Consider the following 26,534-nt stretch of genomic DNA (forward strand, 5'->3'; position numbering starts at 1 on the left):
TCACCCTGTATGTCCCCTGGGACAGGGTCAAGTCCTGCCATTTTAATGCCAAGGCGTTGCACCTGTTTCTTCCCAACAGCGCTATGACATCATGCAGCATGCAACAGTGAGCTAGTTGGCTAGCATATTTTAGCTCGCTGTCCTGGCAAGGGTATCTGTGGACTCCTGCTTTGCTTTTAAGATAAACAAGCAAGGACTGCTCACTAATGCTATAGAGACTCACAGACATTAGGGCATGTCAGTGCTCGGTGGCCTAGTTTTTGAAGGAGCCTGTGCTGTAACCAAAAGGGCACAGGTTCGATCCTAGTGAAAGCTAAAAGCGCGTGTCAATCATCAGTCTGTGAAGGGGGTCTCATTGGCATGCTTGAATGTAATGTCTGTTCCTTGATTCTGAATCCTGACTGGCTGTCTGATCTTCATGCTGCACAGCATCTTGGGGGATCAATCGAGTCATAGGAAAAAACAGGAAATATAATACACAAAGATACATTCTAGAGACAAGGAAATAGCACAACTTTCCATTCAGATTATCTGGAGAAGACCTCCTTTGAAGGTCTTCACATGTCAGTCTGCACCAGATTCAGACCCTACAAGTCGTAAGTTGTATTAATAAGCTGTTCACAAACACCTTGCAATGCCAAGAGATTCATTTCAGCCTCTGCGATGTACCGAGCACAAATATGTGCGCACTACAAACCTGCACGCACATTCATGCATATCTTCCCACTGCACACACAGCCATAAACACGAACGCTAAGCACACACTTGACCGTGCCTGGGCACAGTGCAGGATAAGATGCCTCAGCACGTCTTACAGGGAAGAGGTTTATTCTAGGGAATAGAATCTTGCATGCTCCCTCTGTAGCACTGTCGCATGACCGCCCTCCCACATTCACACGCTTTCAGTCAGGCCACTGAATTATTTCTCACGCTTTCTTTCACTAACTTTTTATTTATTTACTTACTGTATGTCTATGTCCCCTTTACACTTCCTTCCTCATTCTTCTCTATAGGAGGGAGTGGACTAACGATCAATTTAACCAGGCAGGTCAGATGCCACAGTGACTAGTTGATGCAAACATTTATGGCGAATTGTCTACATACTATATATATATATTTATCTACTGTAGATTCCAAAACGCTTTACAATGCACATCAACTCATTCACAGTCCACACACCAATGCAAGGGGCGCATGACAACTCATGGAGAACAGTTAGGTGTTCAGTGTCTTGCTCAAGGACAACATGAAGCCAGGAGGAGCCAGGGATCTAACCGGGAACCTTCTGGAGTGAAGTGAAATTTAACTCAAAGGTTATCACAACCCTAAAAAATAATAAAAAACGAAGAGAGACACAATTGAAGGGCATAGTATTCAAATCAAAACTATTATGAGCTAATATGGGGATCAGTGTCGTGACTGCAACAGTCAGTTGGTAAATATAATGCCAGATGGTGCCACAAGGTGGTGCCTCCTTATGTGTTTGACTAGGGTAACCAGTCCTACATTTAGCCGCCGAAAAAATTGTGTTTCTTCACGAAAGGGCTTTTCTTCAATATGTGGCCATTTTGCAGGACTTTTTAGTTCCCATGCTCTGGGGGGGGCGGTCAGAGAGTTCCCAAGCTCTGGAGAGGCGGTCAGAGATGTCCATATGGCAGGCATAGTGCCATGAAGTAAGAAGTTGCACATTTCACTGAATAGGATAACAGCAACGATGTCATGAGATGTGGGAAACTAGATCTGAAAACTATACCTGTAAATCACAGGTATGTGTGAATATCTCAGGTACATGTGCTTGTATAGCTTTAGCAACTAGCAAGTGATGCTAATGTGCATATAATATGGTCCAAAGTGGCCGACCACAGCGCTCCTCAGGGCGGACACAGGCGGCTTTCGCTGGCCGGTGCTTGTAGATCTAAGCTTTTCAGCTTAAAACGGCGATAGGTGGGGACGGAGGACGGCTCCTTGGATCCGGGCTAGCAGGGCGCATCCAATGGTGCCCCGCTCAGGGAGGCACGAAAAACTGCCTCCCGCTGAGGTCGAGGGACCGCCCTGTTACCACAGTCATAATTGACATTAGTATGTCATTTGTTCTTGTTACGTTCTTCTTGCAGTATAGAGTGTTCATATGATGACACTTTTCATCTCATTGCACTAACATGTTGGTGCAGTGTGAAGGCATCCATGTTAACCTGCTTATGTCCAAGTAATCAATAATGAGCCACGAAGACCTGGTGTTATATGGTCACTTGTTATGAAGCTGCTAAACAAATCAGCTGCATTGAACCTACTTTCCTTGGTCTGTCAACAACCTGGATAGGGCCGCTATTCTGATACCATATGCAGCTTAAGACTACTAGTACCCCCAACACGTTACAACGATTACAAGTTTAAAAGCACTATAACAAAGAAGTTAAAGGACCTTCTTTCTTTTAAAGAGCCTAGGTCTAGCACTGGGCCTGTTCCAGGTTTAGGGGCAGTACGGGTGAAATTAGGCCAAGGATAGACACGGAAGACAGGGGAGTTTTACTGGGATACTAGGACAGCCAAAACTGGCCTGCCACACACAGCCTCTACACTCACAGAGACACCGAAGACGGAGGGAAAGAGTAGGGCAGGACCATTATGGTTGCAGATTATGTTGATCATACTGTGCCAACAATCATTTAACTCTTGATTTGATTATCCAAAGTATTTAAAAAAAAAAAATCTTGCATCATGTTTCATCTGATTTTCAAGCTCAACTAGTATTAAGTGGGGATACTAAAACTGCGATATTCAGTTTCACTTTATACCAATTATACTGTGTAGCTGTAGGAGAGATGAAAAGCATAAACATTTACAATCAAAGCTACTATGTATGTTAAGTGCTAACCACTTTCAACCTGGCGTCCCTAATTTGGGGATTAATGTAATTATAGGCTACAGCTTTCCAAATCTTTCAAAATGTCCAAACAAAGCAGATCAACAAGATTGTAAGTCAACTATTTTCGCTATTCGTTGTACAACAAAGTATGTAGTGCTTAAGTGGCTTTCTGGACTAGACCTGTTTAACTGGAAGCATGTTTGTTGCAAGGACTGCTCTTCTGACCTTTCAGCTACAGGACTGGGTCACTACCAGGCTACCATACCAGGTGATTATTATTTAAATGTATCTTTACTTATCGGTACAAACATAATATTTTAACAGCAGGAGCAAAATGTTTCCGTTTGTATTTTTACGTTTTTACCTACTATAAACTTGCAAAGATGCAATGCTACACAGCTTTCTAGTAGGTGACAATATAAATGTATGTTTCCCATGCCAATGAAGCCCCTTTGAAATTAATTGAATTGAGAGAGAAGAGAGTATGAAGGGAGGGCAGAGGGTAGAGCCAAGGTCTGTGTGGCCAACTGGGCTAATCCTGCAGTGCTCATGTGTCATTAGGTCTAATTAAACATGTCTGACTGCAGTCACCCTGTCCCCAAGGACCCCCAAGTCTGGCACAGCTAACTTCTAGACATATGGGATTACCAATTTGTGCAAAAGCCAGAACAAAACAATTCAGATGATGAGGAAACATGCACTCAATCCAATAACAAGACCTCACATGTAATTCTGAAAATTGTTATTGACTGGTAAATAAAATAAAAATGAATGATCAGTGCAAAAAAAAAAACTAAGAAGGTTGTGGGTGGTACATAAATGCGAGGCACTTCAAATACAAACGCACAAAGCTAACAAGCCCCCACGCTGATACAGAAGTCTCAAAGGCATGGCAAACCCAACGCTTGGCAGTGTCACTGGAAACGTTCTATTTGCAAATCCTGTTAATGATGTGCTCTATTATGAACTCATCATTCGCATGCTGGTTTGACTGTGAAGTCTGCCAGACAGACCGACGGAACGACTGACCACAGCAAATGTTTTCACACATCAGTGAAGAGTGCAGAAGAAACCAGAGGGCAAGAACAATGCCAGGTTAGGGCACCCGCTCACTGGAATGGGTCCCAGTGCCTTCACACTGCTGTACAATGTGGTCTGTCCTGACTCAGACAGAACTGACTGAGACAGGTTGTCAACATTGTAAAATGTTAATTTAACCCTGAGTGTGTACAAAAATCTAAAAATGGAACCAAATGTACCCATAACAAGTCAATTTGGTTCTCAAGTCAATCAAGTCAAACAAGTCAATCTAGACTCTCAAGAGTTAAATGAACACTCAGGACTTTACTGTGAACGTTTTCACAGACTCCGCTGGGAGTTTCATACTCCAAACCATCCTGGAGAATGTTTGTTTTAGCAGACAGTATGTTGACTGGGTCTTAACTACTGCAAGAGAATGCAAAAAATATTGCAATAGCCTGCAAAACTACATTTATTTTCTGTCCTCTGGCCATTTAGGGGCACCGTACTTTTATCAGCTTTTTGTAGAGTGTTTACCGTTTATCCTAACTTGTAAATAAACCTGCAATACATTTGGTAAGCAGTCAGTTCCAGGCTCAAATCCCATTCCACAAACAGAAGTTACAATGCTTGGTGCGTTTGGGTCTTGACGGAAATGTGGAATGTGTCATTAGCCTATCACAGGATGAATGATAAACACCTGTAGTTCTCTCATCTGCCCCACATCTAGGGAGATGTTCCACATACAGCGGGAGGCAGAGAAGTCTTGTTTATCGCCCATCTAGCCTACATTTAGTACAGCAGATCAGTTATTTCTGACAGTTGTACACTAGAACCAAACTAGTGTATTTTAACAGCTGAAACAGTTGAAAAGTGATGTTTCTAAACAATTCCTCTCTTAGATGTAACAAAAGTGCAGCATTAATTCTGCATGTTTGAAGTTAAAAGTGGGCTAACTATGTTGACTACTGATCTGTGAAGCAAAGAGTAAAATTGCCTTGACAAACCAATAAAGCCAATCACTCAGCTTTAGTACAGTACCGCAGACGCTATTTATATGAACCTATAAACTACTGACATGAGGTGATCCTGATGACCACAAACACAAAACGTATTCATATCCCTGCATCTCCAATGAGCGTGCGCAGACCTGAGGTCCCACCTTCAATGAGACTGTGATAGACGTCCCTGTCATGGTCTGTCCTGGTGTCCAGCTTGTCCATGTCGTCCCCCATTGGTGGAGAGTCCAGGCCCAGCGGGGACTCTGGCTCAAAGGACAGGCAGTGATTAGTGTCCAGCATTGTGATGAATTAGCCGGTAAACATTGGACTTGTAATCCAAAATCCCCTTTCCTCCCAAGACTTTAATAGAAGAGGATTCAGTCAAGGACACAGGGCTAAAATGTTGGCAGTTGTTTGGTGAAGCAAGTCGGCTGCCCAGCAAATTAGGTGTCCTCCTCTCTTTTGAAGGAGAGGACAGAAATTGATTGACTGCCCAGCTGACTCCTGTGCCTCATAGGAGTGAAATAATTTCCAAATCAAACCACATAAGAAGGAGAGACATTCTCTACTGTACACAACGTCTTTCCTCCCTCCTCCTTCCTGGTCTGCTTTTGCAGTGGTCGATCCCGCTGACTGCCGTGTCTCTCCCTTTCTGTGTATTCCCTTCTTCTCCTGCAGTTAAAAGACCTGCATAGTCAGAATCCAGTTTTTCCACTAAGGTGTCCGAGTAATGGACTAAATTTCCCAGGATGACAAAAGGAACAAGATGAGGCGTGCGAGAGAGGAAAATGAAAAAGAGGGCAGTAGCAGAGGAAGCAAGGACAGCAGTGAGCTCAACACAGACAGGCAGTGAGAGCTCTGGTTTCAGCTCCCCCTGACACACACACACACACACACACACACACACACACACACACACACACACACGCGCCTAGTCGGCATGCAAGAGTTCTCCTGCTCAGCTGTTGCCATTCATTCACCATCACAATCTGAGGGAGGTGGGGGCTGTCAAATACCTACCTCTTCCTCCTCCCACCCCCAAGCCTGATGGTAAACAAGACAATCTGGTTCGCATGATTGAGAAAATACATAAGTTAACAATTTTAAGTGACTGCAAGGTTCATGAGCGGATTTGAGACAGGATATCGAAAAGGGTTGATGGCTCAGGCTGACCTTCGCCCATAGTGGTGCGGCCCGCTTGGTATGTCTGATCCTTCGATGCGTCTCGTTCATTGACCTTCCGAGGGATTGATTGTCATTTAATCACAACCCCGTTGCCTTGGCCGTAGAGCGTTTGTCATTCTGATAGGATTGCCCTTGAATACAGGAGTCGGCTCCGGAAAAAAAGGAAACTTCTACATGCACCTAAAATAATGCAAAAAAAATCTGCTAAGGTTTAAGGCACGTAGGATAAATAAGCACTTAAGCCAACCTTGTACGTTCTCCTCAACTGCAACAGAGGGACTCATTCTTGGGTCATTTGAGGCATGTCATATTGTTTATACAAGTTAATTTATATGAAGTACATTTTGCCCATTTCAAGCATGTATTGTGTTGTATGCTTTGTAGCAACTTTATTTCCCATTTGAAACAAACTTAACAATTCAAGAGTCCTAGCACAAGACAAAGCTCCCACTGTACACAATTATACTGGTTGTGTCAGAAGGGGTGGGACATGAGTTGTCAAAGCCTTAAAGGATACACAGACATCATTACTGAAACGCATCCCAATCCTCAATGAGACCAGCTTGCCTCAGACCTCCAGCCAAACCAACTATCTGGCTCTTGCAGAATGCTGATGGTGAACTCCATCCCTTGCCCCACCAGCCCTCCCTTCCTACTCTCCGTGTTTTTAAATAGTAAGGCCAGCTGGCCATAAGAAGGCTATATTCAGCTCCATATCACCTGTGCAACCCCTGGGTAGGGTTACTCACATATGCACACATATCATAGGCTTAGGGTAAGGTATGCACCCACCCACCCCCCCACACACACACACACAGAGGGTCTCACACACAAAAACACGGATACAGAACGGACACACACTTCACTTCACAAGTACTTCAGGGCCTATTTCTTTGGGCTAAATCAATGTTTCATGAGCCATGACGCAAAAGCCTGTGCATGCTTTTCATACAATGCATTCCACTATAGAGCTATAGGGAGAAATGATCCTATTAATAAAACAGAAGCCCTGGGTACTGACACAGACCATTAGATCTTGTAACACTGCCTGGCATTATGATATTACAGCTGTCTCCTCCTGGTTATTAGTGCTGCACAACTTGCCATGTTTAATGCAGGCATTTGCCATTGTAGTTTCCACTACTGTAGAATCTTTCCATTTCAATAAGTCTAGATTAGAACAACAGCTGTAGGTAAGACAGTTGAGTTGTTAGAATTATTTAAACATTTTCAACAACGAACAAATTGAAATTGCCACCAGTCTCTAGTTTAGCACAACATTTAGTCTCGACTTTTGAGGCTAGATTGACTGAGGGTGAGTATCCACAGATATTGTTTTTTGAGCAGTGGAGCACTTTGGATATCATGTCGAGAGTGCCACGCGTGACACTGAGCGAGACACCTCCACTCAATTGTTTGCCGTTTGTGGGGGTGTCACTCCAACCACCCTCTGCACAGGAAACGGAGGAAAGTGACCTTGATGAGTGGTACTCCTCTCCAGAAGTTGAACTATTTTCTACTTGAGGCACCCAGGGCGCCCGCCCAAAAAATGCAGGATGCAGAGAGCACTGAAACGCGATGTGTGGCACGGAGAACAGGAGTGCTCCTAGCACATCTTTACCGTAGAAAAGCATGGAGGACAAGCATTTGCAGCTTCAAAAAATGTCTCTGTGGACACGGCCCCTTAAGCTTCACAAACAAACAGAGTAGACCAGTAAAGATTTCAGAGTACCAACCATAAGAACTCATATCACTGCCTGGCATTATGACTTCATCACTCACTGTGCCATTTAATAGGTGTAAGTATATTAAATCAAGCACCAGTATTGATTGTTACAACTCAGAATGCTGCCTGGAATGGTATGACATCACTGCTGACTGTTATATTTTTTAAATTGCTCAGAGTACCAATACTGGCCAATATTGATTGTTAGAACTTAGAATGCTTCCTGGCACTATGACATCACACTGTACTGTTGTATTCTATCAGGTGTCAGCCACATGAACGTCCCTTGAGGAAATAGCAACACCTTGGACAAACAATAACAATGTATTATGAGTGGCATTGAGTCAAAGTCCACCTGTTGTTATGAGTCATTGTCTGGTGTGCTTGTAAGCATGTGTGTTTGTCCTGTCTGGGTTTCTGTGTCTACATCTGTCGTGTATGGAGCAGAGAGCCCAGACAGGGATCAAAACGTGATGCAGGGCATTTCTCGTAAAAAAAAATTGTGATCCAACATCGGTGTCTGACAAAGTATAAATTAGGCTTTAGACATCCCCTAATGAGATGATCCAGTCTCAGCCATATCTCCTCTCTCCTGTCATGAACTGCTTCACCTGTTTCACCATGTGCAGCCAGCAATTTGGAGCCTATATAAATAACCTGACAATAATAATGGGTTAAACAATCAAATACATAACCTACAGATAAACATGAATGAGGGTGTGACAAGGTAGTATGTTAGGTAAAAGAGAAAGAAAAATGATTACTATATATTTATTCATACCTTCAATCATATATACTAATACTATAGAACATTATTTTGCCTTGAATGGCTTATCCTGTGACTTCATTTCCTCCCTTGAACAAAACATTTCTGGGAAGAATATTATGGCAACAGCAGACAGGATGTAGTATTTGTATAGAGGTCTATCTGGGAGAATGAGTTAAAGACATCCTGTGGATGCATGGAAAACTCCTCTTAACACATTGAGTGCCAAAAACGGTCCGGACCGTTTTTCATAATCCAAACGAGGAGTGCCAAAAACGGTCCGGACGGTGAAGTTTTTTTTTCCTTCACAGCACCAGGAGATATCATTTTTCTAAGATTTAGACTCCAATCCACTTCCTGGTTAACTTATGACTTCAAAAGCCTGTATCTCGGCTCCTGTGTACTTATTTTTTTTATTATGTATTTTTGACTATTTTCGACTATTTTCAACTGGCTGCAACTATGGAACGGATTACCTAATGTTTTTGATTTTTTTTTCCCCCGATTGTACGAGTAATGAGGGGACCACCGTGAGGACGGTGATCACTGAAAATATTTTGTGACTACTTGAAAAAGGTTCAAAAATGGTTAAAAATCCAGGCACTGACTGTACCCTGTTTTTAAAAAACCCTGGCACTCAATGTGTTAATTCTTAGTTTAGTCTTTCCCGGTTCACCATGACCTGGTCTCTACCCAGCTGGGTTACTGGGTAGAGACCAGAGTTCTCCCCGTCTCTCGTTGGAGAGGAGATAGCAACAAATCAAACTTCTGTATTAAATCTGTACATTTAGCATTCTGTGAAGAACGACATAATTTAACACCTTTTCCTAACTGTCCACTCTTCTTTGGTGATTTTAACTTTCCTAAGTGGTTTTCTTTCATCAGTAGTTCAAATCAGTGGGCTGGGAGAGTGGACGGACCAAATCAAAAACTTAGCAGCATATCTGGTGGGTGGTGTTCATTTTCCTGGTTATTCGGCCATCATGACCATTAACACAGTCCATTTCTTCCTTCTGACATGACTGACAAAAACAATCACCCTGACCTTTCAACAAAAAGCAAATTCCAAAAGCTCCCCAAAACATGGGGGGAAAAGAAAAGAAAAAAGTTGAAAAACAGGACGTCTCTCTTCAGTAGCAGATTAGAAAATGCTAACAAAAAAGCTTATCACTCCAGTATCAGATTGGTAAATGCTAACACAAAAAAGCCTCCCTGAAAAATAAAACATCCACAAATCCACATCTACCCCAATACAAAAGCAGCAATCACATACAACACCCAACCTGCTCACATTCACATCTCCCTAGCACAAAGAGCCTTTGCACACCGTGTGTTTACCATTAGATTTACAGACCGCCCGACCCCAACCAGGGGCAAACAGACCAGAGCCCAACACTATATGCTGCACTAGCCCACCATTAACATTCCAGCAGTGAAAACAGAAGGTTCCTGCTTCCTGGCCCCAGTAGGCTGTGGAATGTACCAGAATTACACAATTTCTGTAGGCCTGTCACTTTGACTCGATGTGTTTCTTCACCACTTCCTCGGAAGTCAACATCAAGTCAACCTAAAATCAATTACCATAATCCACACGGATCTGGTCAGTGCTTTAATGTTTGATGAAAATCGAAAATAAATCAAACAATGAACCTTACTCAGGCAAAAGGTGCCTTGCTCAAAGATACTCAAGTCAGGATGCAGGTTGATGGATACATTGGCTTGGGGAGGGGTTTGAACCATGACCTTTTGCTAGTAAGCCAGCCTATCGAGACAGCCTAAAGGCCTTTGCAGACCAGGTGCGATTAGTCAATCAGTTTTTACCGCATGCGAAAAGACGCACGAATCGAACTGGGTTCGATTGGGGAAAAAACACATCGCCTCGTCGCACGGTAAATTCGTAGCCGGTGTGCATGAGGTCATTGAGAACCATGTGTTCTTTTAAAAAATGATATTGTTAGTTTTTTACGTGAGAAAAATCGCACCCTGTCTGCAAAGGCCTTAAGTGCAGTTCCCCACTAATTTGCATGTGAAACTATAGCTTCTATTCAGTACAGTTCTGTTTTTCATTGAAAGTTTTCTTTTTATAGCACTATATTGAGCCATCAAGCCTCGCTTTCAGCCTCATCTTAGCAACAGATGTTTGTGTGATGGTGTGAGATATGTGGTGGTGATTTCTTACGTCTTAATAGACCCTGCCTGCCTGCAACTGCTCACACTGTGTGCTACGGGAAGCTGAGCCCACCAAAATAAGTTCGAAATGTTGCACACTTAGTGTAGTTGTTAAGTTCATATTTTACACACTGTGTTAATGGAGCAATGTTGGCATAAAACAATTTTTTTTTAGCTGTAAAAACGCTCAAAATAGATATTTTTATCGTGGTGAATTTCCATTTTCAGTAATGGTCATCCTTAAGTCATCCTGAAAGGGTGGAAGAGCTATTCAAACAGAGGAGCACAGGAACACTGCAAGAACACCCTGATTTTGGAAAAGACCATTTCAAAATGAGGCAAACATCGAGTCTGCACTTCACTTCCCCATAAAAACTGGGGGTTAAGTGTTAAAGTGTCTGGGCTTAATCACGAGGTGTAGCTGTTTAGACCCACGTTTAACATCAGTAACACAATAATCAGCAGTGTTGCACGGACACACGCACATGCCCCCACACACAGCCAAATGCAGTTTTATTAAGTTAAATCAACACTCCACATTTTACTATACACATACTGTCACTGTCGGCTTGGAAACCTCATATCTATACTTTAGATCAATGTTATTGGACTCTGTCTCTCTGAGGGTTTTAGAAATATTTAACCACTTAAGCCCCATCTTCTATTTTAAAAAACTGTGAAAAGGCCAATGTACCAGCTCGCAACACGCTGCAATTTTGCCTATAATGACATGTCCAAAATAGGTATGTCAGGTTGAAAGTGGTTAACCAATGAATGGTGTTAGAGCTTGTGACTAGATGCCGTTCACAATTACACCAGGACGTTTTGGTCCGTTTAAAGGGGTAGGTCACCCAAAACAATTGTATTCGTTCAGGGCAGCATAGTCTGTACGATCGCTAACATAAAGGTTGCTTGCCTTTTATACAAAATGAATCCCATTATTAAACTTAATTAGATGAATGATTAAGTGTTGTACGTGGAATGATGAGTAGTGAAGTCATCACGCTCTGCATCCCTTTCTCTCTCTCTCACACACACAGAGCGCACTTTGCTATTATTTATTTAATAATTATCTTAAGTAGGCTAAAAGTAGGCTACACACTGTGTTTATGCTTCAATCAATCTCTGCTTGTAGGACGATATGGGTATATAAAAGCACAATGAAATGGCTTATACATTGCTTGCAGCACAGCTCAAGAAGTTGACCGACGTGACTCCCTCCATTTAATATTCTATAGTAGCCCGTTTGCTGTAAGCCAAAGGGTTTTGCAGTGATCCGCACATCAAGCTCCATAGTAACCGAAAGAGAACTGATTGGTCGGTAGATGGTACTATACGTTGATCTGTTGCGTGCAACATGCTACCGGGGTGACGTAAGCAGCTAAGGACCGACTTGTAAACCCTGAAACCCAGGGTATGGCTTATACACCTGAAGTTACCTCATTATTAACCACTAAATCCAGCATCATTCATGGAAGACAAGAAAATGTCATTGAGTTTCCCTAAAAGATTTAGTCCAATAGACAAAATACGTTTTAAGCATGGTTTCCACCCGACCGACAGCGACAATATACACATTTGTATTAGGCCCTTCCTTTGGCTTACCTACACCTAACATTGACCCTCATTACTACAAGTCCAGCCTGAACCTTTAGCCTAAGCTTAAACCTCTCTAAAGGGCTGTCCACACCAGGAATGATAACTATATGAGCATTCACGCTGATGAACGATGTCATTCTGTAAACAGTAGTACGTAACGTGTTGGACGTAACGGCACGTAAATTCAGATGATTGATTGGCTGTCAGGGTTTCATAAAATCACTTTGAAAGTGATCGCAATGATATAATTCGCCATTGTCATTATAGTTGTGGAGTGGACAACGTCTTCCACTTGATTTAGAATGATTTTTAAAATACATAGTTAAATTCATAACACTCTTGCCTCTTTACTCAGTCTTTTTTTTTCAGCATTTACCTCTCTAGAGGAGAAGGACATATTGTCTTTATCTGTAAAAAATCATTTTGTGTGAAACCGTTTTTTGTACCACATGTCTTGTATAGCAGTGGTTCTCAAAGTGGGGTCTAGGTCCCCTTCATCATCCCTTTAACAACTTTAACCCTATATACGTCAGGTATTTGAAAGTAGACGATCTTCTATTGAAGATCTGCTATATTCAAAATCATTTTGAAAAGTAGAGTAATAAAACAAATCGTGTCTCTGGCACATCATATTTTATGATGGGGTCCGCGGCCAAATACATATTATTTTGGGGGTCCTTGGCATTAAAATAAATTTGAGAACAGAGTTTCCTCATGTATGAAAAGGGTTGAATCTTGCCTTGACTACATCATCTATAGGAAGCAGACCCAGGGAGGAGGAGAGTTTAAATCTGGCAGCTGTTAGGATCTGGTAATATGAACCTGTACTGTACGGATTGTGGGAGGAACAACGAGAGAGAGAGAGATGGGAGTGAGGTACAGTGGTGAATAACTTTTTCAGAGGGGGAGAAAGCATAAGAGTGTTACATAACTGAACATCTGAGATCATTTGCTTTTTGATGAACCCCCTAGCCTCCTACCCCACTTCCATAGGCTTTCCTAAATTTCCTTTCTCAAATACGGCTGCTTGCCATTTAATCCTACAACGCATGGCTTGCCGCACACACACAGATAAAAACAAAACATAGGTTTCCCTTCTTTTTAAAGCTGGCTCCAGACCAATCCAAATCGGCCCGATTTTGGGCCGAATTGGCTTCGGGAAGCGTCGGCCAGTCGGTTAGGGGTCCGTCGGGGGGTCCGTCGGGACCTTTTCGGCCGACCCAGAGCCGACCGAACATGTTCAGCTTTTTAGCCGACTGGCAGAGCAGTGGCAGTGACAACAGAGGGCTGTCGGTGTTGCCAGATTATGTGAGAGAAACAAGCGACCATGTCTAAGAAAACCTACATTCACTGTTTCTCGTGAGGGAGAGGGGGAGAGAAAGAGGGGGGAGAAAGAGAGAGAGAGAGGGAAAGAGAGAGAGGAAGGGAGAGAGGGGAGAGAAAGAGAAAGAGAGAGGGGAGGAAGACAGAGACAAAGAGGGTGGGAGAAAGTGGGTGAGAGAGAGGGAGATACCAGGAGCGAGGGAGAGAGAGGAACGGAGAAAGCGGGAGGGAGAAAGAAAGGGAGAGAGACGGAGAGAGAAACGGAGGGAGGGAGAAAGAGGGAGGTAAAAAGCGGCAGAGAGAGAAGGAAAGAAAGAGAGAGGGAGAGACAGAGGGAGAGTGAAAGATTGAGAGAGAAAGAGCGAGCGAGAGATTGAGGAGACGGAAAGAGGGAGAGAGAGAACGAGCAATTAAGTGAATTGCTTTCACCTGCTGCTGCTGCTGCTGTGCGGAGTGTGCTACAGGGCATATCTCCGCCAAGCCAGGGTGACCTACCCAGGCTCATGAAATTCATATTCAGGCATAGTAGCCAATTAGAATGAAATCTGCAAAAACGGACTCATATACTGATACAGAACCATATATTGGCTATATATTATGGCTGTCGGGTGGAAATCTTGTATGTTCCTTTTTTATTATTATTTAAAAAACATTTAAAATCGTGAAAATAGCCAATCTACAAGCTGTAATTATTAATAATTAAGAAATACTATATTTTAAAGAGTGAAAAATCAACTAAAGTCATTATTAGTGCAAGTTCATTCACATTTCATTTGAATGAAAATAACTTGTGGGTAAAATACATTCTGTGAATCTAATGTGATTAATGTGACCCCTACTTCAGTCAGTGAAGTCCAGGGCTGAATGTGACATATTGAGACCTATATAACTAAATATTGGTCATTTGCCAACACATTATTTTGTGAAATAAATGGGTAATATTTCACAGATAGTTATACTATTCTTATAATATATTAAAATACAATCATCCTTAACCTTCAAGTTAAATGCATTATTTCCGTGGACTTAAAAATCATTTTTGGACTTAAAAATATTTATTATTTTTTTGGATGGCCTTCCTGCCCTGGCAGGAAGGCCGGGCAGGGCCTTTGTGCCCTCCAAAAAATTACAACACCAAAAGGCCAAGTGGCCTTGCCCCTAAAATGACGAAATTCCAGGCTTGAATGCAATAGATGTACTCTGAGTCTGTTACAAGTAAAAGTCCGGAATTCAACATTTACTTGAGTAAAAGTACTAAAGTATTGGTATAAAAATGTACTTAAAGTACCAAAAGTAAAAGTACAAAAATGTTTGAAAATAGCAGATCTACAAGCTCAGAACGCGTGCATCGCAACACGTTGTGAGCTTGTAGATCTGCTATTTTCAAATAGCTTATAGGTATAAAATAGGGCTAAAGTGGTTAATGTATGTTTCATAATGATTTATATCTGCAAAGTAACTAGTAACTAAACATTTCAAATAATTGTTGTGGAGTACAAGTATAGACAATTGGAAATACTCCAGTAAAGTAAAAGTACCTCAAAATTGTACTTAAGTACAGTACTTGAGTAAATGTACTAGTTACTTTACACCACTGCACGTCAGTGAAGAAAAAACGCTGGGAACATCCCTAAGTGGCTTTGCAGGGAAACAAGCCCAAAGTCGCTTATAATAAGCAGACCTGGCAACGCTGGCACGCTAAAAGTCAAATTAGCACATGAATGGCCAGTCGGCTGACAGACTTAAATGGCAACTTTTGCCAACCGAATACCAGTCTGTTGCAGTCTGGAGTAGTCTGCAATAGTCTGGACGAGTCTGTTTGGTGCGGAGTTGCCTTTACAAGCGCTTGCCATTCAGTACTACAGTAGTCAGACAGACAGCCTTAAGTTGTGTGCATACTAGACAGCTGGAATCGCCCTGAGATCAACCCCTGCTGCAGATGCAAGCCCCGTCAACATGCTCTTGAGTAACTCTCTTAGTGTAAAAGCTTTATATGTACTTTGTTGTAGAACAATGTTGCTCACTGAAACTAATACATTTTCAAGTGAAAAAAAAATGCTTTTCAGTTCAACAATGATGCACTGTCATGTTTTCCACTTGGAAATCGGTTATTTCTGGCAAGTTGATGGATTATAATTCAGGCTTCAATCATGCAGCTCAATAGTAGACTATACCGTCTGGGGCATCAGCTGAATGACAACAATGTAAATGCACAAAGCACTAAGAGTTGAAGAGAGGGTGAGTGTGCGTGCGTGCGTGCAAGAGAGAGAGAGAGGGAGACACAGATAGACAGAGAAAGAGCATACAGTTGAGAGAGAACTTGTGCATGACAGGAGCATGGGACAAAGTTTCCTAACACACGGCAGACAGAAGCCCTCAGTTGCTTAGAGAGAGAGAGAGAGAGAGAGCACGAGTCAATGCAAAACAAAACATTCACATCTTTGAGCCAACTAGTTAGCAGGCCAATGATGAAAAGCAGGCATGGACATGGTTAAACACGTTTATGTTTTTCTTACTAGCAAAAAGCCTTGGGAAATGCTTGCATCATTTATTTACACCCACCCCATCACCCCAAAAAATCCTCTTGCAGATGACGCACAAGGTGCAGCAAGCAGTGGTGCTTATATCTTTATTACAAGTGTGAGTGAATAAAGTGTAAAGTTGAGACAGAGGATTTGTGTGTCTGGGAAAAGGGGACAAAGTTTCCCACACATGTGGTGGAGGACTGAACCAACCCGTTTTTAGACGGACAAAACTGGTTCTTTCACACTTCAAATGGCAGCAGCAATGCCAAATAGGTAAAAAAGAAAAAGAAAATAAAGGATCTAATTACTTAACCACAAGTTATTTAACCACAATGTTCTCCTTGAAGAAGTTCTTTGTGGCTTTACAAAGCATCCAACCCACTAACCCATCCACTCTCCTATCCAGATTCTATTAGAGTTTAGATTCTAAGTGGTTCCTTCTTGTTTACTCTAGGCAGCCAAAATGGGCAGGCCATTGCTTGCATTTGATCTACACTTTAAACTGAGAAGTGGAAGAATTCAATCGCACAATCAGGGTCAGACAGTGTTCATACATTTGAACATATACAACAGCTGAAATGGTGGTCTCATCCTAAAGACACAGAGTACACTGAGCTGATTTACAAGCTCACAACACTTCACAATTGTGAGCTTGTGGATCTGATATTTAAAAAAGAAAAGAAAAGGAAAAAAAAGGGTTGGGAATGGGATGTCGGGGTGAACGTAGTTAAGCTAAAGGCTGCAGTCAAACAAGCAAAAGCAGTCAGAGAGATTCCCCCATCTCTGTTCTCAATCAGTAAACTGCCTCTACCACCAAAAGTCAGTCACTCTCACTTGTTGTGCGGGCGGGTGGCATGCAACACTGATAGTGAAGCGTCCTTCCCTCCCTCTGTGGGACACACCTGAACGATATCTATGTTTTCACAACGCTATCTCTTTGACTCGGAGATAAGACGCTAGCAAATTTAACAGATTATTTGAGGTTCTGGGATGAGAGTCTACCGTCAGGTTTTCTGAATATCAGACATTTATGATGGGAGATGAACCCCCAAAGGCAACGTCTAACACTACTTACCACTGGTTTGCTCACCCTAAATTGTGTGACAGGCAGTAACAACACAACCTGTACGTTGGTATGTTCTTCAACTTCTTTGAAAGCAAACGAAGATAAGTAACGGGGCCATTCAAAAAGATTGGACAGAATAAAGTGGATGCAGAACACACAGGGATCATGTTATTTAAGCTGCAACCACAGTGGGCTGCCCATTTGTCCGGTGGCCGATCATTCCGACGTCCTAATAGTCCCAATAGTTAGTGTGAGGTAAGGGTTAATTTATAATGTGAGCCAATGGTACTTTCATTTGGAACAATGGGATGTCGGACCAATACCATGGCATCGATAATATAAGTCACTTTGTGAGGTCTGTACAACATTTTCAAGTGTGAAACGAAAGCTGGTCGCAGCATATCATGGTTTACGTATCTGTTTTCCCAATAAATGACCAACATTTTTTTACTGTGGTGGGGAAGCCTGCACACAGACAGCTGTGTACTGGCAGTGAGTCATAAACTGATATGATAGGAGCCGAGCCTGGTATACTGAGCTATACAAGGAAATAAGGCTTGTCACTTGAATCTTCCAAGTCCCAAACAGTTATTACAGTATGTACCATTTACTGTTATCAATGCCATTTCCTGTTTTGCTAGTGTGTGCTTTATCATGTGCATGGATCTGTGTATTTGCGAATGTGTATGCGACTTTGTGTGAGCACACAGCGGTTAGTGGCTGCCATCGTGGGAAGCGAAGCCATCCAGTTTGTACCCTGCTGATGTCTTCAAAACTGATTTCTAGCCTTGTCACATAGTTCAGAGCCTGAGTCGTAACAAAATACAAGAGTACCGTCAGCTCACCGTAAACTACCTCTACATCTATCAACTAGTGATTAGTACATGGCTCAGACTCCTAACCCTGTGACTCAATGCCTAATGACTCTTCCATTATTCATACTTACAGAGACATATACATGTGGGGTGACTGGGGTCATGGAGTTTTATGCATTTTACAAGTTCGGTTCCTTGCTGACATTTAGCCTCTGCTCTCTGGTCATTTGAATGAACACTCAAGCTGTTTGTATAATTCCGTACATGCAACACTAGCAGATTCTCCTAGACTACTATAGCTCTACAGTATACTAGGGGTCTATAAAGATAGACCCCTAGACGCTTATCCTGAGTGACATAAGCTGAGTGCAACTATATGAAGTATGTTTCAATTCCTATATTACAAGCACAATCGCTAGTGAGGATTGCAGAGGTCAGAGTAGACCATAATACCCCTGTCAACAGATGTAACTAAATATTCCTGTGAGCCCAGAATCACAATTCCTGATCCCTGAGGGAGAAATACAAGGAAAATAAAGTAGAGAAAGAGGGGGAGGAAAAATAAATCCATGTTGAATGGCAGGATCCCCCCACAGTACACAACAAAATCCTGGCAAACCCTTTTTTCCATGTGCACTTAGGTGGCCCCAAGTGTGTGGTATGATACCAATGTGCACATTTTGACAAGAAGGCAACATGAGTGGGCTTGTAGGTGCTGCACAGAGCAGACCTTATCGAAATGCTGACATTTTGCCTAGCTTTAGGCTATATATCTTGTTTGACTCCAGTCACTTCTCATTATCATCCATAGAACTTTATTGGCTTGCAAATCAAAGTCAGGGGTGTGTGTGTGTGTGCGTGCGCGTGCGTGTGTTAATTGTTGAAATAATGTGCTGTCAGGTAGCACTGTAATGCTGGAAGGCTTCTTGTGTCTGTTCCAAAAATTAACATTGAATTATGAAACTCTTTGTGTGAGTTGTCAGACACACAGAACACACACAGTCTGTGTGTGTGTTCTATTCTGTGAGTCCATGCGTGCATCGGCATCCATTGCCTGGTGATTCATACATAGCCAATGGGTGCGTGTACAGGACACATAAATAATGGAAGCCTTTCCCAAGGCTCTTTGCCAGTTACATAAATGTGTTTAACCGTGGCCATGTACACTTATGCCAGTGTGTTTATGATAGAATAGAAGAGGGCGCAAAAGCTGTTTGGGTTCACTCGAAATCCTACAGCATCTCGTCTCCCAGTTGTTTAGAAAAGCGCACATTTTGTTATGCAACTGTAATGGTGGGTGCGGGATAGTCGAACGCTGGCTGTTCCCTGTATCGACCACATTAGTGATCTATTTTAAACTGTTTAAGAAGGCACTCATATAAAGAGTTAATAAGGAGTAATAATAGGGAGAGAGCCAGGAAAAAGGAAAAAAATCAGAAATTGTTGAAAGAAGAGGAGGGGAGCGGCAGAGAATGGATGAATCTACAGCTTTTGCTCTGGCAAAGCTGTTTAGGGACAGAGCATCGGCTTTGCCCCAGCTGTGTTTGGACTGTTGTAGAACCCCCCCATCCGCCCGTCCGTCCGTCTCTCGCTCTCTCTCCCCTGTCTATAAATCTCTACATCTCATTCCCTCCATCTTCCCCCTCCTCTGCCTGCTGAGTGTGTGTACCGGGGCTTGTGCTGTTGGCAGCCTTCCATATAGTTGCATAACATTGCCGCCAACCACACACACTTACTGCTATAGGGCTATAAGGCTATGGCTAGCATGGGCTAGACATCCACATATTTAGCCACTGCAGAATTTAGTTCTTTTTTGGATTGTTTAAATACAATCGAGTTCTCAGCTGTCTGAAGATACAAGGAACGATCTGGTAATTGGTTGAGACAGGATCTTTTTTGGTATTGCTCCGACACGCCGAATTGATTCAACTGTGCAACATTAAAGGAGGATTTTGTCCGCAGTAGTAAAGCAACTTAAATGCATGATAAATGCATATGGAGGGGAACAGTCTACAATGCTATTATATAAGCTAGACATGCTAGACTGATGTGTCATGGTAGACTGATGTGTCATCAATATAATCTTTTTCTATGAAAATATGACCTTATGATATATAGTTTTACACAACATGCATGGCAGCAATATCACTCTTATGTTTCAGATAGTAAATGAGATTACAGTGGCCATTAATTTACTGCAACTGTACAAATGGCTTTTAGCACAGAGAACTGCTCTGCTGCATAAATGGGCACAAAACATTAACAAGAGTGGATATAAACTGGACAGAAATCACAATGGTGGCAAGTCTCTCTCTTTGTGAAATTGTGACAGGCCTGGATGGCCCAGACACCTAAGATAGCCCCAGGCAGAATCCTCTTAAAGAGGCAGAACAGTGGGTATTCTACTCTCCTTGGAATGTTTATCAAGGTATACTCTCCTTGGAATGTTTATCAAGGTATAAAGGACAAAGTTGTGGTAGGAATCAGTCCTATAGGCCTGCAGGCGTATGTGATTCCATTGGCCAGGCCATAGGCAGATTATAGACAAAAAGTATTATAAATGTAACTGTGTTGTTTTACATTTTGCCTAATAACATTTTTAATCAATCAAACGCACCCTAGTTTTAACCTCTGCATTCCCAGACCATCCCAAAGTGGGTCGGGACAGATGTCTGTGGGTCGGCGAGTACGGTAAATATTCCCTTTTTTTCCACTTCCTATATTTAAAAAAATATATACCTTATTTCCCAAGATTTTACTTTTCAATTAAAAACAATTCCAACACTTTTCAAAAGTATTTCATAATCAAATCCAAAAATCAAATACTTTCCATGAATACAAAAAATAATAATTAAGAAGTGAAAATAGCAGATCAACAATAAGCTCACAACGCAGTCCGAAGCTACGCGTTGTGACTGTGAGCATGTAGATCTGCTATTTTCACTAGTTTGGGTTCTGGCAAACGTCTAATTTCTCTTTTGGATCTCAAGCTAAAACGTTTGGGAGCCACTTATCTAAACGATTGCCCATTATAGCCAAAACATAGCCTATTTCTTATACATATATAAAAAGAATTAATAGGCAAATACATGTATCCAAGTATATAAATCATTCAACAGTCATAAGCCCAACTCAAGCTAAGACACACATACGTGTACATGGATGCATGCATGCATGCATGTATGTATAGGTCTGTGTCGTAGTGGAATATTTGAAATAGTAACTTATAAAAAATTGGTCTTCAAATATACCCCGGTGGCTGTTACCCGAGCGGGGCTCCCTAATAAAGCCTATGTTTGTGAAACACTTTTTTGTAATCACTGGACTGTCAAATACCGATAGCAGAACTGTTTGTCCAGGAGCTTATTGGTATTCTAGTTATGGCCAATCATAAATCAGTACTCAATTGGCACCGGTTGTTGGTACCCATCCACAGCCGGTTAAAATCCCTCCCCCAAAGGGTCTCAGAAGGCATACTTTGCATGTTTGTCTATTCTGGAACAATCTGTTCTGACCGACACAATTGCTGTGAATCTATAGCAGCTTCAGCAAGACCAGACAACATTCCCTGTCACTCCCTCCGTCCCTCTGCAGCCAGTCAGCCAGACACTTTCAGCCCTATCTGAGTCCCTGACCCCACCCCAAGTCCAAGCCTGTGGGCCCTCAGGGAGTGGTGGCTACTTTCAGAAGAGCCCTATACATCAACACCGCCCATCTAGCTAGTACAACTGTCAGTCAGTGGATACCACAAAATCAGAACGGAGACACAGTTGTAGACAGTAAACTGGGTAATTGGCTAACTAACTAGAGTAACTCAAGAGTTTTTGTGTCATGAGAATGCTTTTTCAGAACTTCTGGTTACGGTGGTTACCTCCATTCCTGCAGAAGTTATTTTCCTTTTTGCACCAGTTGCAAGCTATGCTAAAACTGCTAGATGAAGCACATACCAGTCAAAGTGTGTTCTTTCATCTCTTTCCGGATTCTTGGCTCGATAGCAGGACAGATAATAATGATGATGATGATTATGATGATGATGAATATATACTGCTGTGGCAGTGAAAGGGGAAGCACGGTTGTTATTTTTCCGGTGCTCAATTGGCCTTGACATTAGAGGCTGCCTATAAAACTTTAACATGACGCCTTTAGAAGCAATAAATGCTTCTCTATTGTAACACAGATGAGAGAGGCTCAGGCCCTTTCTCTCTCACACATACTCATACACACATGCACACAAAGTATGAGTGCAGCTCAGACTTGCATACATGTGCGCCAATGTACATGTGTGCCAACATACACACACTAAATCAGATATGTGAGGCATCTACAACTTAACGTAGAGACTTGCATGCCAATACAGGCATGCACATGCAAATGCTCACGCGAACACACACACACACACACACACACACACACACACACACACACACACACACACACACACACACACACACACACACAGTTAAGCAACAGGTAGTATAACAGCAGTAGAGGTTATAGTATTATTGACCTACGCAATGTGCTCTAAGTCAGACAAACACGGCTTACAGGTGAGTCAGTAACTTACAACATAATTTCTCAACACACCAACACCCTGACAGTGCCCACTGACACTAGGCATCATTCTGTAAGGAATTGTACCTGAAGTTATTGTCCTATCCCTTTGCACCATGCTGTTTTAACTTCAACCTCCTTGCTGCTTTAAGCGATCCATGCTAAATCCATCAGGAGAGCAGGAGGAAAGAATAGTAGTTGGTGGAGAAGTCCAGTCTCTCTGCAGCAGTTCTACTCCACAAGTTATGATGGGCTGCCGCTGCACCTATCCTTGGTCATGACGGCTGGCAAGTGAGTGCGCGCCCCGGTGAAGTGGGCGTGTGCAGGTCTGTGTGTTTGAGTGACCTGTCCTGAGGCTACACCTTCTCACGCCCACTTCCTTCAAAACACTTTAAGAAAACCCCCGAGGGTTACCTCTTCGTAGCCATTGCCTTCTTTCTCAGTTAGGTCACTCCCAAGTTAAAACTAAAAGTGAGAAGGAAAATGACAAGCTGGTACAGAGGCACATTCCTCCTCACCTTCTGGCCACCTCCAGATCTAGTAACACACACCCTTCCATTCTATCCTTCTATTTTGTCTCGCTCTCCCTATTTTCCCCTCTCAGAGAAGTTATGCAATACGGCCTCCCCCCACCAGTCTCCTCCCCCTCCTCCATTTCTCCTCCTCCTCCTTTATTATAATTATTTTTCTTCTTCTGCTGCCGCCTGGTGCACTCCCGCCCACGTTAAACACCGTGCTCATCTGTCCCAAAGTTGATCTGGTCTCTGGTGAGGAAAAAAAGTACTACCAGTCTTGTACCAGGGCTCACTTATCCAAACAGTGGGCCGGTCCTAGCCTGCACTCAAGTGAATGGTCTATATCTTGAAATTGGCTGGATGTGCACTCAGCTCTCATGTACAATTATGCAGTCACTGAGATTCTTGCGCAAGGGCGCCCGCACACACACACACACACACACAGTCAACAAAACTGGGGTGCCATTACAAGAGCCACATAATACCTTGGGTTTGCTTGGTCATACAATCAAAAATGTGCCACACAACCCCATGCAATTTAGTTTGAGAAGGCCGTAGCGCCTTGTTCAGGGGCCCACCTGGAACACCTTTCAATTTGCAACCTCTTGCAATTTGGTCAACAGCTTATCATCAATACCATTATTTACAAATGTATATCTTTTGCAGTTAACTACTGCACTGCCATTTACAAAAGGAAACAAGTACTGTATACATAATAGTACATGCATACTGGTTATTCCTCACACAACTATCTCAGACTCTCTTCTCAAGAAGTACCTTAGTGTAACCAGTAGATTGTGTAACCTTGTGAGGAGGGCAGATTGAGATGACTGATAGCAGGACGGGAAGCTAAGATCTTTCATGCAACAGCCACAGGTAGGCTACAACTTCATATTCATCAGCCACACTAGGCATCTTGCCAGCTAACTATGCAAGAGCACCCAAGTTAGTTTGTCCCCAGTATCTGGCTGGTGGCTTGTGGAAATGTCCCACCCAGGACATTACAAAAGGACTGATATGCTGGTATTATATCATCATGCTGTCTGACTGCCTGGTAATCACAAATGCACACACATAATTCTCTTGTGCTCTTTAAAGAATCTCCATGTCAAGATTAGCCAGAGGATTCCTGCAGCAACATGCCTGCTTTGCACTGGGAGAATGAAATGTGTGTAAGGAATAGGCTAGTGCGAGTTGGCGATGGGGTGTTTAAGGCTGGGGAGTGGTGGCCTCAGGCTGTGTTGTGTGTGTCTAAAAGAGGGGGTGATAGGCACTAGCCTGTACCTCTGCTTATTGTACTATTTACTCGCCTCTGTAATTCAAATGTTTCAGTGTCATTTAAGTTTTTCGTTATACAAGCTACTGGCTAGGTTACTACTATACCACTATACAGAGCTCCTAGATGGCAAAACATTAACCAGATCAACCACGCCTCACCTTCGCCTGTAGAAAACAGGAAGGCCAACGCCCATCACAGAACAATGGCCAACAGTGCTCTGTAATGGCAAGGTGGACATGTGTGCACGCTGACAGCCACTTGGCAGTGCAGTGGTCCCCTCTTGTAAGAAAAGTACCCTTTTGTGCCCTTAATGCATGCATATACCAAAGATGCATGCCTTCTAAGCAAAAGGCATTTCCAAACAATTTCTCCTGGGGAATAGGAGCAAAGTAGCAGCAATAGTTCAGCAAGCTTTTTTAAAGATATTTTAGGACTTTTCAGTATTCTTACGCTGCGACATGTTATGAACTTGTGAGCTTATAGAAGGGTAATTGTCGGTGCGCGACACCCATGCACAACTAAGTATAACTCAGGCATTATTAGACAGGAAACTGGGGTAGAGATGGAGTGAGACATCTGAGAAATGACAGGAGCCGGATTTGAACTCATGTCCTCATGATCACAAGGAGCATATTGTCAGTGTGCGGAGCAACCGTGCACCCCTAATTTAGCAATCATGGAGGTAAAAGTGGGACTTTAATGGTGACTCCATCTGTGTGGGTGTATAGCAGACAATCAACACTACTACTGGCCCAAGACAACTCTGTCCTCGCTTAACCATGCTGGGCAATCCTACAGTGTCTTCCTTCAAAAACAGGCCTGATACGGGACGCCCCAAAAGAGCTGTACTGCTCTCTTAACCACTTAAGCCCTATATACACAGGTACTTAGTTGTATGACGACTGATGAAAATAGACAATCTACAAGCTCACAACATGTTGCAGTGGCCTGTAGATCTACTATTTTTGCTCTTTTTTTTCTCCACTATAATGATATGCCCAAAATAGGGATGCCAGGTTCAAAGTGGTTAACCCATTAAGACCTGGAACACATCTGTGTCACTTTAGATTTCTTTGGCTATTAAAAAATTGCAGATATACAAGCTCATAACACGGCACCGAGTGCCGCGCTATGAACTTGTAGATCTGCTATTTTTGAAAAATCTTGAAACATTTCTTTTTAGTTTTTTATTCTTTTTAGTTTTTTTTCAAAAAACTGTTAGGATTTAGAAAACATTTTTAAGAATCGAAACTACTGCAGTGGAGGATAATAACGAAAGAGCCGCCAGCTAATTAAGACCAGAACCTCTTCACAACCGACCTCATGCTGGTAATTTCATTTGAGTGTACACACACACACAATAACTGTATACGTATAGATAGAAACATAAAATGCCACGCAGACGTGTACATATTTTCAGGCATGCAACCTTAAGTACACTAACCCAGATGCATGCGTGTGTGTATGCAGAGATATGTTATATGCACAGATATGCTGCACACATGTAGCCTAATTTTATCGGATGGCTCAATCTGGACAATGGTACATGTTTCAGGTCTCTGTGGAGAGCTAAGCCGTGCTGATAAATGACGAAGCTACAAACACCTCTGACATTTTCAACTTCTGTTTTTTAGACAAGTGGGTTCTTTCCTCCACTTCTGCTCTTCCTCAAATTATGTAATATGTTCCCTAAAGGCACCGTTTAGCTTGGAGGAATTTATGTCGGCTAGTGTCTGAATCCGTAATGCTGCGTTCACCACTGGCAGCTACAAAGATACAGGCTTAGGCTACCATACCTTTTTCAATGGAAGCCAGCGACATGAAGATACATTTGAGGTACATTTGACATTTGTAGCTGCTACAAAAGCTACAAAAAAGTTGCGCTGGTTTCAACTTCAGCTACAAAGATACAAAGCTACACATTTGCTGTGTAGCTTTGTGTATCTGATTTGTATCTGCCAGTGTGAACGCAGCATTATACTGTCATCTGTACTTTGAACAGGCCACCGTTTCAAGACTATACCAATCCTACAGTGTCTTCCTTCAAAAACAGGCCTGATACGGGACGCCCTAAAAGAGCTGTACTGCTATAATACATTACCACTGGAGGAACACTTGAAATCGTTAG

At 42.5% G+C, this 26,534-nt stretch overlaps 2 protein-coding genes across 5 annotated transcripts in view; one reads left to right on the top strand and one right to left on the bottom strand.

The window, feature by feature from the left end:
• LOC308104573 (arf-GAP with dual PH domain-containing protein 1-like) overlaps window positions 1-26,534 on the top strand; it is a 296,968-nt gene that overhangs the window by 120,208 nt on the left and 150,226 nt on the right. The gene's annotated exons all lie outside the window — the stretch shown is intronic.
• The window catches only part of mrtfab (myocardin related transcription factor Ab), a 57,320-nt gene that overhangs the window by 23,234 nt on the left and 7,552 nt on the right, over window positions 1-26,534 (bottom strand). The window contains exon 1 of one of the 4 annotated variants that reach the window (XM_080456379.1): window positions 22,700-23,185. The exons of 1 other annotated variant lie outside the window; for it this stretch is intronic. In XM_080456379.1, the coding sequence (XP_080312505.1) occupies window positions 22,700-22,730 (31 nt within the window). In that variant the 5' untranslated portion in view covers window positions 22,731-23,185. Of the gene's footprint in view, window positions 1-5,048; window positions 5,639-22,699; window positions 23,186-26,534 lie in introns of those variants that run through there. 2 more of the 4 variants (XM_080456376.1, XM_080456378.1) reach the window with 2 other exon arrangements.

The sequence above is a fragment of the Gymnoscopelus braueri genome (genome assembly GCF_963280865.1).
Source record: "Gymnoscopelus braueri genome assembly, chromosome: 17".
Classification (NCBI taxonomy): domain Eukaryota; kingdom Metazoa; phylum Chordata; class Actinopteri; order Myctophiformes; family Myctophidae; genus Gymnoscopelus; species Gymnoscopelus braueri.